The sequence below is a fragment of the Dermacentor andersoni genome, chromosome 6 (assembly GCF_023375885.2).
Source record: "Dermacentor andersoni chromosome 6, qqDerAnde1_hic_scaffold, whole genome shotgun sequence".
NCBI classification, from domain to species: domain Eukaryota; kingdom Metazoa; phylum Arthropoda; class Arachnida; order Ixodida; family Ixodidae; genus Dermacentor; species Dermacentor andersoni.
The window spans coordinates 10,672,582-10,685,276 of NC_092819.1; the positions used below are offsets into that span (position 1 = coordinate 10,672,582).

Sequence of the window (12,695 nt, forward strand, 5' to 3'; positions counted from 1 at the left end):
CACCCGAACCATACCGCAGAGCGACGGAAAGCAAGAACTCAAAGACTCAACAAAGTGCTCAAAGACGCTGAACATGTGGCCTATGTTGATGCTGCAAAGTATCCGTCACAACCAGCCGTGACTCTGGCAGCCATTACGTGTACCAAAATGGATATCGCAACAGCTAGCTCCATACGTACCAAACACTCACAAGAAGGGGAAGAGGCTGCAATAGCTTTAGCATACACTTCAAGCACTGCATCACGCATCGTTACTGACTCCGAAGCAGCCGTAATTTATTGCACCAAGGAACTTGTATCACCTCAAGCATACAGAATTCTCATTGGAACACATCCTATCCGTAGAAGAACTGTTGGGCTCATCTGGACGTCAAGCCATGCAGGGGTAATTGGGAACAACGCTGCCCACGACGCTGCGCGAGCAACTGTCAACAGGGATAGTCATTTGCGTCACCCATTTCTCGCTGGACAACAAATCACTAAAGAGACCCAAACAGAACTACGGCCCCAGAACCAGATCAAGCAATAACAGCTTCCCAATACGAACAAATGACTACTTACAGAGAAATCCTCGAACACTATAGAAATGCTCACTATAAATACTCTCCTCCTGACAAATCATTAAAAAAACACCAAGCCACTACATGGATACTTCTACAAATAAGCACCTTTCCTATGTACACCACTACTCATGTACCGAATACATCCAGAAGCATACTCATCACACTGTAAGAGATGCAATACAACATGTGCAGACCTCCGTCACATTATACGGGCATGCCCATCAGCTCCAAACAATATCAGACACAGCATAGACCACAATGCTCAAATAAAAACCCCTGAGCAGTGGGAGGCTATACTGCTCAGACAATGCCCAGAAGACCACCTCTGGGCTGTTGTGCGACTGGCGGAGGACGCCGCTACGGTTCAAGGCCTGGTCTGCGTCTGATGGAGAGGGGAGCTTTACGGGACTAGCCTCCCGGCCTCTCCGTTCTCCTTTCAAACCCAGAAGGGTGCTTTTCAATAAAGATGTTTTATCTCTCTCGCCAACAGAGTGCGGAAACCAAAGTCATGTTCACGTCAAAGATGCGACCAGCATCTACGTAAAAGAGATATACTAAGCTTACAAGACCCGCATTATATGCTTTGGACATGCCTGCAGGAGCAAGAGTATCTGTGAAAAGCGACTTAATATTATATACTATACTTTACTAATTAAACAATCTGACTATTATGAACGATTACTTAATGACGGCGCATATTATAAGTCAACATTGCAGTATCTACATGAAACGGGCGTGCATGCCTTTCTTTAATTTGTTTCGTTTATTATATCATGTGGAAATACACTTTTAAAAACGGGAAAACAATATTTCCTACAAAAAATTTTTGCTTTATCACGAAAACGGCTTTGAATTGAGGTAGAGCCGAAGACAGAACTAAACATTTATTTCTTGCCTGTCTGTTCGTATGCATTAAAATCCACCGCAAGGTTTTGATTCGTCGCAGTTAGCTCTGAGATTATGTTTCAATTGCGCCTGGAAGTACGCACCGCAAAACAAATTAGCACTGTCCTATAATTTGAATGAGCGCGTGTGATCTCGACAGAATTAATTAGGTGCGCGCAGCTGTATTGCGAGTGACAATGACAAGCTTTCTTTTTTGTTTCTTTGCTATAAGTGCGATAGCATTTATAGGCGGTGGTCCTCCTCGCATTTGAGCTCAACTTTCATTCAAGATGGCATCACGACGTTAAAAAGTACCAAGACAGAAAAGCGAGTTCCGGAATTGCTGGAAGGTGTGAAGGAAGAGGTATCCTGCAAGAAGAGAGTCATTGTTACAGCAACAAAAGTAATAGTAGAATAGGGGGGATATCGTCTGAAGAATGGGGGATTGTCTGACTGCGCCAACTTGACTAAAGGCGGGGCAGTGCTAAACAGCAAGACGGTATCGAGAACAAATAGGCCATGCTGACCACACAAACAATGCTGAATAGAAACGCACTGCTTGGGCGCCTGCAACACTAACACATTGCTGACTTCCGAATAAACTGATCAGAAGTGAGGCGATTTCTGCAACAAATTGTGACGCAAACCCGTACTCGCACATGGTGGCCAGGTCCCCGGGCTCCACAAGCACCCTGCCCCGAGATCCGAACGCCCTGTTGAGCAGGAAGGCTTCCACCAGGGGAAAGTCGCGCTCCAAGAAGATGTTGAAGCAAACGTCGTAATCTTGCAGACCAGGCAGGCAGCACCAGGCACACGGCGTCAGGCCTGCATTGTTCGTTCGCTATGAGTATTACATATGCATACACGCTATCAAGGATGCACAACCGGGGTGAGCTGAAAGTCGGCAAGCGGTGGAATTAAAGACAAGTAACATTTTAAGCTGACCAACAGCGCAGTGTGGTATGCAAGTGCGCGGTTAGTAGCTGAACGTGGATTAGACATGGCCATACACGTCTAAACACGCATAAAGCCACGAAGACTTGATTCACTGTGCTTTCCTATAAGTGCAGATTGTTCGGTTTTAGCTCTGGTCCAATACAGCATACGCACATGCAACTCCAGGAAACCGAAAAGGAAGGCGGGGTACTCCTGGAAAGAATACAAGTTAGCACATTCTTCAGTTCAAGGTGTATGGACGAAAAAGAAGTTGGCAGAGTAAATTCCGAAGGCAGGAGGACACACTTCAGGTTGCTATAAGCGAGAGTAACAACAAAGCGGCCTCGTTCCGGCAGGGAAACGTTCATGCGTCGTCATTTCCATTCTTTGGTGTAAATTTAACATCTTCGGCGTGTCAGCTTTCTTCTTAGAATTGATTGAGACGCGAGGAGGTTTCGGATAAGCCATGAATGAACGCGTCCCAAGGTATTGGAATATTCGGCTGCGCTTCCGTCACCTAACACATTGCGAAAGAGTATTCGCTTATTCACATGCAGTAGACTGCAACGTGCAAATGAAGCGTGCACATGAAAACATCTCCGAAAACCTTTACAAGCAAGCCGTACGGAACAAGGTGGGAATGCGAACTGCGTCGTTGGCCTAAGCGTTGACTCCGCACGAGGGCGCGTTGAAAGCAGTGTACGTTCTGTCTTCTTCGTAGTTGAAACCTGCTATGAGTTATAAAGGAAAACGAAATCAAGAAAGAAACATATTATAATAAATAAAATGGCAGCTCTTTACTTTTGGAAGCCAGATCAGGAGGCCTTAGAACGTATACTTATAAAGTGAGGTACAACAAGGAAGAAGAAACATGCACTTGCTGCGGTAAATCTAGGGAAACGATGGAGCATGTACATTTTATTAGAACATGAAGATATCCGCACAGCGGCCGGTTTAGGCTACTCTGGCCTCCTTGAAGACCTTGGGTTCAGCCATAGCAGGGGGAAAGTAAACACGTCCGCAATAGAGATTAGTAAGAGGCGATAGGAAGTTGGGTGGCACAAAAGTAGGGAGATCACAAACAACGGAGGCGTACAAAAACAAAGTTCTTGATAGTGGTCCAGAAAATTTGGTGCTGGCAATTCTGCGCTTTTTGAAGAAGATAGGTAGGACATTAGGCAAAATAATGACAAGAGCTTGGTGGTCTAAGCCACTACTCCGTTTCAAAGGGGACGCTCATAGCACCCATCCATCCATCTGTTTCTGCGTACAAGAGCATTCGTGCACATGTTTACAGCGTGCGCTTGGTGAAATAGCCGGAGAGGGGAAAATGAAACGGACGTAAATGGGAATTCTCTAGATTGCACGCAGAGGACACTTGGTAACATGACAAATATCAACAGTATTGCCACGATATGCGACTTGACAATACGTATTGTGGCGGTTACCCAGAGGACACTGACGAACAAACGAAAAAAAAGGAGTACACCATATCATCTCCAAGTGACAACAAATTTGTCGCTGCTTTTGTTTTCTTCCTTGTCTTCACTTCCTCTTTGCATGCTCTCGGGAGGTGAACTGCTGCAAGGCGCAAGCGGCGGAGAGTGCTCGCGTCGACTAATAACCGATCGAGGGGCGGTGCTCGAGTTCCTGTTCCGGTAGATGCAGAGGGGGAGGTGGCGGCGCGGTGAGACCCGCGTACACAGCACGCACATCCGCGTTGCCTGACAGCTATCGCTGGTTCTTTGGATTGTAATTGCCTCACACGTCAACCAATTGATTCACGGATGTGCAGCGCTCACGTTTCTCAGAATAAAGAAGTTAACAAAAAGTATGTCAAAGGATTTCTTGTGATATAAAATACTAACGATTTAGTGATCCTGCAAAAATGAGACAAAAAAAAAAACGATGCATATGCACGTTAAGAAACTCTGCGTAGTTCAAAGTGATTCCGGAGGACCTCACGGTTGTGTGTCCGATTTTAAACTGTAGCTCTGGCACGTTAGATTTTCTCAGTTATTAATGCTATTATTGCTCTGTATAAGGACTGTGAGCGCCAAATTCGGTGAAAATTGATGAATTTTATAGGAACAAATCCCTTTTTCCCCATATGGGTGACAGCCTTTCGTTCGCAAATTGAACACTAAAGAATTTGGCGGAGCACGCAGTAACTTCGAAGAAATACAGCTATTCAAGAGGACGACAATACTGCGCTTTGTCCAGTGGTTTAATCTGTCATTTATCTTCTTTTTTATAACTAGTCACCTTACAGTTATGACGGCTGTTTATTACTCGTGGCAAGGAACAACATAAATATTAAAACGAACCTTGAAGGAACGCCACAAGTTCAGTACCGCAAGCATGAAGAGATCTAAAAATTGCAGGACGTTCCGATATGGTCCTAGAAAGAGATCTGACTTCGCACAGAAGCTTTCCGTCGACTGTGAGCACAAGTGGCGCAGCAGAAAGTTCCTGCGTGCCACAGAATCTGCGCGAGTACTCGGCGGTCCTGCTTCCGACGCCCCCCAACCGCTATCTCGCGCGCAACCGGCTCCTTTCCGCCCGACGGCGCAAACAGAGCGTCCGAGGAGCCCGTGCCAAGAAGGCGGCGCGCGACGTGTATGGCTGCCGCCAGGCCCCGCGCATTCTTCGTTCGCCTCGCTTCGAGCGCGGGCGAGCCGGGCCGAAACGCGCCTGTTCGTGGGAGGCGTGCTTGCCCGTGTATACGCCTAGTGTGCGTGCGTATACGAACGGTTCGGGCTGTATAGGCGCAGGGCTTTCGAAGACAGTCAGTCAGTGCCTGTAATTCCTGTAATGCTGTGACGGTGACGGGGAATGTGCGTTGCCAACAACAACAACAGAAAAAATAGAATTTACGTTTTTGAACGTCGCGCTCGTTCAGCAAGATGGACTCATTTAAAGATATGTTGACGAGGGAAGTGTATATATATATATATATATATATATATATATATATATATATATATATATATATATATATATATATATATATAGGCTCTTCAACGTTTAAAGTGTGTATTTTTATCTGCTTTTGTCGAGTATTAATTGCTGGCTCTCGAATATTTTTTTGAATTGGGTACAGAAGCCTCATGCTCTAACGAAGAAAAAAAAAAAAGAATATGCAGATACAACGCGCACCTCAGAATCTATGTGAAGCGGAGCTATTGTAACGCGGTTATTTAAATACCACGTAAGATTAAATGCGATGCGTAAGATTGTATTTATTTTTATTGTGGGCAAACATGTAACCTCATTCAATGTTTACGCAACGCACGGGTCACAACTTTATTGTCATGCAATAGTAATTTTTATTCACTACGCCGTTCACAAGCTATGCCGGATTCCAAACGACAGTTCAGTTGGATACACACTGTGAGATGTCGGCGATGTCTGGTCCTTGTCGGGCGAAGAATGGTGTGAACATGCAGGGATAGAAGGACGACACCCTCGTAATATTATTTATTTATTTATTTATGTATTTATTGTTGATACTCTCAACTGCTCAGGGTGCATTACAGAGACGGATGGGATGACCTGATATAGTTGTGACACACTTTCTTAAAATTGATAAAGTCGATAATAACAGCGACATTACACACATATATATGCACATTCAAGTTTCCTGTAACTCATTATGTATCACCATGACACATGCCCATTCTTGGGGATCGGAATGACCGTATGTACGCAGTGGCACATGTATGCAACTGCCCAAAAAAATGGGTGCTGGCCAAATATAAGTCCAAGAAAACCGTCAAATATCATGCGCTATTTCATTAAGAAGGGTTAGAGACACCTATGAGATGCCGTCCTATGTGCATGTTCCTCGCCGTTATTTACTGTTTGACCAAGTACAACAAATGTGCACGCGTTGACAATTATTTGGAGATGAACTTGCAGTGCTTACATTATAGGCCGGTGGGCAAACGTATCGTGAGAGATACTGACAAGCGCGAATCCACGGTGGGCTAGGCAAAGAAAGCTTCCCTTGTAAAAGAGAGGTGAATTTCCGCATTTGCTTGTGGCTAACCTGTTCGGTATGACGTCACCACCGCTACACGACTTCGAGCCATGACGCATGCGTATGCTGCCTGTCTAAATGAGGACCGTATATAATATTTGTCATTGCAGTGGCAATGAAAAAAATGAGTTTTCTTTTTTTGTGTAGCGTGAGCGACCGTGAAAATTAGGAGCTACGCTGTGCATGATTACTAATTATCAGACAAAAGAAAAGTACGCTGTTGCAACAAAACTGGTAGTTGGGATAGTTGGTGTACACTCGCCTTGTGAAATACAGCACAGACGGATATCACTATAGAAGGGAAGCGCCGACGGGATGAACGTCGTTGACGAAAAATATGTTTATTAGATAAATTCGAAAAATAAACAAAGGAGAGGGGGGGGATGTGCTTGATAGAACCTTGATTGAAGTCAGGTGGGTGAAAGGGTCAGAAGGCAGCTGAATAAGGGGCACTGTCTAAGTTTGACCTCGGTTTCGTTAGCGCAGTGTTTCACAAGATGATGGTGCAGTAAAGACATATTTGATTATTAGAGCGAGGACACGGGTTGCAATACTTTATGTTTTCCCTCTCTCTCGTTAATTTAGCTTCTCACCCGCCCGCAGGGTATAGCGAAAGGAAAACTCGCATATCTTTAAGCTATGCTTGCATTCTCTCTCTGGCTCAGACAATACCAGACGCTGTCCAGCGCATACCTTTCGTAAATATCCTGAGAAATCTGCGAGCTTCAATATACATTTCCGAAGCGGTGCTGCGAGACACACTGGTGCGGTCCGCGCAGTGCATAAGGAAGCGTTTCCGGAGATTTTCGAGGCAGTCTTTCGCATCGCTCGTGAATTCAGCAGTGAATAACTTGCTTCCTCACACAATTTCTGTACGCGGTCGCGAAGAACTGTCGGCCTCGTGCTCAGTGGCACGACGCTAAAGCGAGGAGCGACATCGAGCCCAAGAATCTCACGAACGCCAAAGAGCCCCCGTAATCTCGGGACGCAGCCCCGAAAAGTCACTTACGAATCTCGCGGCGCCTCCCGACGCTTTCGGAAGAGCGCAGCGTCGCGGAATTCGCTAGCGTCGCGCGCCAGCCGTGCACCAGCGCCGCGAGGACGCGCAACGAGGAGCTCACGGCGTGCTCGCGCGCGCACGGCGCTGTCCGGTAATCGATGATGAGTCACGTGCCGGGAAGGCCGACGTCGACCGTGCGGGTGACACGCGCTCATGCGCGCGTCGCCGGAGAAATTCGGAGAACGGACGCGCTTGTGTCCCGTGGGCGTGCAGCCCGGCGAAGCGTCGCGATGCTCGGCAGTCGTCCCGACCGGCCACCATGAACGCAGCGTGCATGCACCAGCGTAGCCATAATTTCTGTTTGGGGGGCGGAAGGGGAAGAGTAGTGCTGGTAGCAAAATTTCGGAGAGAAGGCGTGCTTTATAAACAAATAAATAAATAAATAAATTCGACTTCCATTAATTCGACCCTCGCGGAATAGCAAGATTTGGTCGAATTATCAGAAAAGTCGAATTAACAAACGGCAGTTAAAAGAACGAAACCAAATCTTTTTCAGAACGAAGAAAGAGATCCTGAAGAAGTTCTTTCCCTCAATGGACAGGTTTTTTGCAGTTGCTTCGCAAAGCCACGCTGAAGGTACGAAGAAGCTTGCCCAATATTGTGGGACACGAGACAAGCGGGAAAGGATGGCTTGACGGCCGGAAGGAGCGTTAACCACTAAAAAACAAAAATACGAGAGCTTCTCGCCTACGCAAATAGTACCGCCGTCTGATGAATTTCTTGCGTTTTAAAGCCTTCAATAACCGCTGTGACTAATGACGATGGGAATCGGTGGAGGTTGCATTAACCGAAGCCACATACTGTCGCGTTCGAACTAAACGAGTTCTTCTTTACTCGACGTCGAATTAACGGGAGCTGGCTGTCTTTCCTCAGATGAAACGAATATGTTTACTGTATAACGTCTCATTTTACATTGCAAACGTCAGTCAATAAATAACATTAAAGTCACGGTACTCGGAAAACTTGAGCCCACTGAAAAGCCACGGCTTAATGCCGAGTCCACCAATATATTGTGGGAATTTATAAGCTATTCTTTGTCATCTGTACATGATCATCATCATATGGGGTTCATATGGGGTTCCTTTTCATCATCGCTTGTGGGGCTGGCTCTCGTGTGTGCTCCGTGCTGTGGGCGTGGTCGGTTCGCCTAATCTTTTGACGCGGAATAAACGCCGTGACAACTGCTGCGTCACAATATATATATATATATATATATATATATATATATATATATAGTTCTATTAAATGACGGAGTGCAGCTTCTCACTTCATTCCAAATAAATATTGGTATAAGAGCTTAAGTGAGTTGGATATATTCACTGACGCCTTCGTTCTAAATAAGCATGCAGAGCAATGCTGGTTTTCACTTCACGAGAGAGCGGAGGTAACGCAACGTCCCGCTTTCATGTGTGTGGAGAAAAGAAAAAAGTTTTTATTTGCGTGCAAATATTCGAATATCATAGTCACAAATGATCCTTGAGCATCGGTTCCTAGACTGTCGGAGAAGCGTTGTAATAACAACAGCATAGTAATATCAGTTTATACGTATGTGTGTAAACGAGGACAAAGAGAGAGAGAGAGAGAAAGAAAGAAGGTTAACCAGAATAACCTTACGATTAGCTATTCTACGTTATGGGGGGAAGGGGCGGTTAGAAAAAAAAGAGGAGAAAGGAATATAAAATTTGAGGGATGCGTGAAAACAAGGAGCTTGTCGCTTGGTCATTAGGAGCACAAATGAACCTTCGGTGCCAGCGAACTACCAGGAGATGTAAGGATTCGTGTTGAAGATACGTTGCACTCTTCTTCTTGTCCTCTCAATTTCACTGCTTTGCTTTTATATAGGCCATAATTTTTGTCTATCTGAATGTAAAGATAAGCACTATGCCCCTCCCCCACTCCAACAAGAAGAAATAAAGCTGGCAAGTAGCCGCCCAATTACAAGAAGAATGACGAAATCTTGTTTCTTTTTCATAGTGTACAAAGCCTTATTTTAAACCTTGCACACGCCAACACAAAACACACGACAATAAGCACGCCCCCACGCACGCGCACAATAAATAAATAAAAAAATTGAGGCACATATGGGTGTTTCCGTCGAAATTTCGCGTGATTGGACACTTTTTTATGTTTCCCTTATGAAACACTTGCCCACAAGCGGAGCTCATTGCGCCCTCGGAGGCATTTTCCATGGCTGTATGTAAAATAGGTTGGTTCGATCCCCGGAATAAAAGACAATAGCAAACGAACGAACAAACAAAGAAAGCTCCGGCAGCGTCGAACTCTTTCACAGTGCTCACGGTACCAAACAAACGCGGACGATATTCTGACAACAAAATGGTGGACCCATGGCATCGTACCCCTCCCGCTTTCACGCGGCTCGTTGCACGCCGTTTCCCTTGCGATGTGCCAGCGGCCTAACGAGATTTTGTCAAGGTCGATGGCCAAGTTCGTGACCCTGCCGAAAATATTGTCGCCGTGTAAGTGTACAATTCGTGACGACGCCCGTGTCATTCCTCTATCGATTTGGGCCGTTCCCCGAAGGAGGGTTCGCTGTCCTCAAGAGCGAGCGAACAGCCCGAAATGAGTTGGGCACAGCGCCAGGGTTTACGCCATGCTTTATTCATTTATGCTTTCACGAAAACCCGACAGCACGAACATGCGCGCGATACACGTACTTACTCAGGCATGGACAATACTTAAAAAAATAAAGCATTGAACACGAAAAAAAAAACATTTTTTCGTCATCAGTCTTGCAATTGGGCTCTTCGTTTTTCTTTTTCTCAGCACCAAACATCTCTGCATTAGACGTCAATATGGTAAAACAGTGGCACTTGCTTTACTTGCCGGGAAGTTCGTTCGAAGTGCAAGACGTAGTTATCCTGCATTTCTCTCGCAACCTTCGTTTTACAGCAGTTAGAAGGCATCTGGATTGTAGACAGAGCATCACGCTTTTCTCTCATTTGCCGGTTGTATGGTGAAGAATGCATTCTGTGCACAAGCTTTCTCAGAGCAGGCATCGTGAGTATTTTTACACAACCACAAAGCAGCGCTACCTACTCGGATACGTTGAGAGCAGGAGGGGTGTGAAGCTTCAGGACATAACACCGCAGCAAAAGAAAAAGAAAAGAAAGAAAGAGGCTGCGTCCCTGGGCAGAACATCATACACCGTTGCGAAACTTTCGTTCAAGTGCTGAGAAAAAGCAACAGCACGGATGTCATTATTAATTCCAAAATATTAAACGAAATATCCTATGGTTCCTTCATCGAGAGAAGATAATGTCATTTTGAGCTTATATTTATATTAGCAAAATTTGACGGAATGAGGGGTGCAAACAATTAGCATGAGCTCCTCAAACTTTTAGTTATGCATCAGTTAGAGAACAGAAAATTGGTGCAAGCATGTGCGCTGTCAAACTCGCAGTCATGCTAAGCAAATACGTACTTGTAGTTGTGCAAATTACTGCCAACGTGCACTATGCATCTTCTTATCAAAAGAAGTAAAATGATAAAAACAAATCCAGGAACGTTCAGTGTGAAGCAGATTGAGGGGTTGCACGGAAAGATTCGCGCAACAACCTTACTACAGGATAACACATATAGTGCACCAATATAGCAGAAGAAAGACGAATTAAGCTGGACACTTAAACGTAAAAGAAAAGTAATAATTAAATAGATCGTGAAGAAAGAAGAGAATAGGAAGAAATGGGAATGTGCTACGGGAGATGTTTACGGGAGATGAACACAGCGGCAGCGCAAGACTCGTTCGGCTGCCATTCCGTCCAGCACGCGGTTGCCAAACGGGTGTCAAGCGCACGAGAGCGCTTCCTGCGCAGGGTGACTTACCGGAAAGGAGCGACGCCGTAAGGAGAAGCCCAACGGCTGGTGAAGGAGCGCTGGGACGCATCACTGTCCATAGTGTCCGACTTGTCATTTCATCTTACGGCTGCACGTCTCGATCGGGCCCCGAGAGGTCAGCTCGTGGTCCGCTCACGAAGAGGCAGCGGCAAGCATGGCCGGTCGCCCAGCCGCGGCGACGACAACGTGGTTGTGTGATGAACGCAGATCGAATGCAGCGACGGCGGTGTATGACGACGACGACGCCAGGATTGCCCCATACCGAACGGCCGCCTGGTTCGCCCCCCTTCCGTTCCGGGAGCGGAGGCTGACGGGAAGGAGAAGGAGGAAAGGAGGGTAGAGGAGACGGCGGTGCGGTGCGCAGAGAGCAGCAGAGGGCAACCACTACGAAACGAGAGACCCCTATGAAGCTGAGAGTGGAGGCAGCGAAGGTCGAGGGGAGAGGGATGAGCTCAACGGAAATAGGAGCAGAAAGGACTTCCGGCTATTTCGCGCGTCGGCTTTCGAGTGGCGGGATAATCAAAACTCGTTGTGCCCTACGTCGTTGACTGAGATGCAGTTCACGTGCTGTCGTATTTACCCTGAATACCTGTTGCTTCTGCTAACTTGTCGAAGGGATATAATGGCTTGCAATTGCGAAATTTGGGGAAGCATGCGAGCAGGCCAACCAAGGCGCACCAGCGAAAATCCCAGATTAAAATAAAGGAAGGTACGAACAAAAAACGATAGCTATCGATGTTCTGTTAGCGCCTTTCTCCGATATGCTTCTCCTTCCACACTTGATTTGCACTTCATGTCCCGCTGTGTCTGGCGTGACCAATACGATAGCATAACCAAAAACACGTGCAATGAAGCAACAGAGACTACATCAATTATGCATTATTTATTTTAATATTACTTTGTCGTCAGCATAAAATACCAATTGATAAATACGACTAGGATTGCTGCCCGGCATCCTGGATTTGTACGAATTCTTCTGGAGATTTCCGCAGTGATGACAGAGAACAAGGACGGATGGATATCACAGGAGAGGTAACTGTAAATTGTATGTATGTATGTATGTATGTATGTATGTATGTATGTATGTATGTATGTATGTATGTATGTATGTATGTATGTATGTATGTATGTATGTATGTATGTATGTATGTATGTATGTATGTATGTATGTATGTATGTATGTATGCATGCATGCATGCATGCATGCATGCATGTATGCATGTATGTATGTATGTATGTATGTATGTATGTATGTATGTATGTATGTATGTATGTATGTATGTACGTACGTACGTACGTATGTATGTATGTATGTATGTATGTATGTATTTCGAATTTATGTTCACCCTGTAATT

The 12,695-nt window shown here is 45.6% G+C and overlaps 1 protein-coding gene across 1 annotated transcript in view; it reads right to left on the reverse strand.

Annotated features, from left to right (window-relative positions):
• The window catches only part of LOC126521674 (uncharacterized), a 28,256-nt gene extending 16,303 nt beyond the window's left edge, over window positions 1-11,953 (reverse strand). Inside the window, exons 1-2 of the mRNA XM_050170401.3 lie at window positions 11,329-11,953; window positions 2,101-2,272 (exon numbers count right to left, since the gene is read on the reverse strand). Of these exons, the coding sequence (XP_050026358.1) occupies window positions 2,101-2,272; window positions 11,329-11,416 (260 nt within the window). The 5' untranslated portion in view covers window positions 11,417-11,953. The remainder of the gene's footprint in view (window positions 1-2,100; window positions 2,273-11,328) is intronic.
• Window positions 11,954-12,695: the final 742 nt, after the last annotated feature.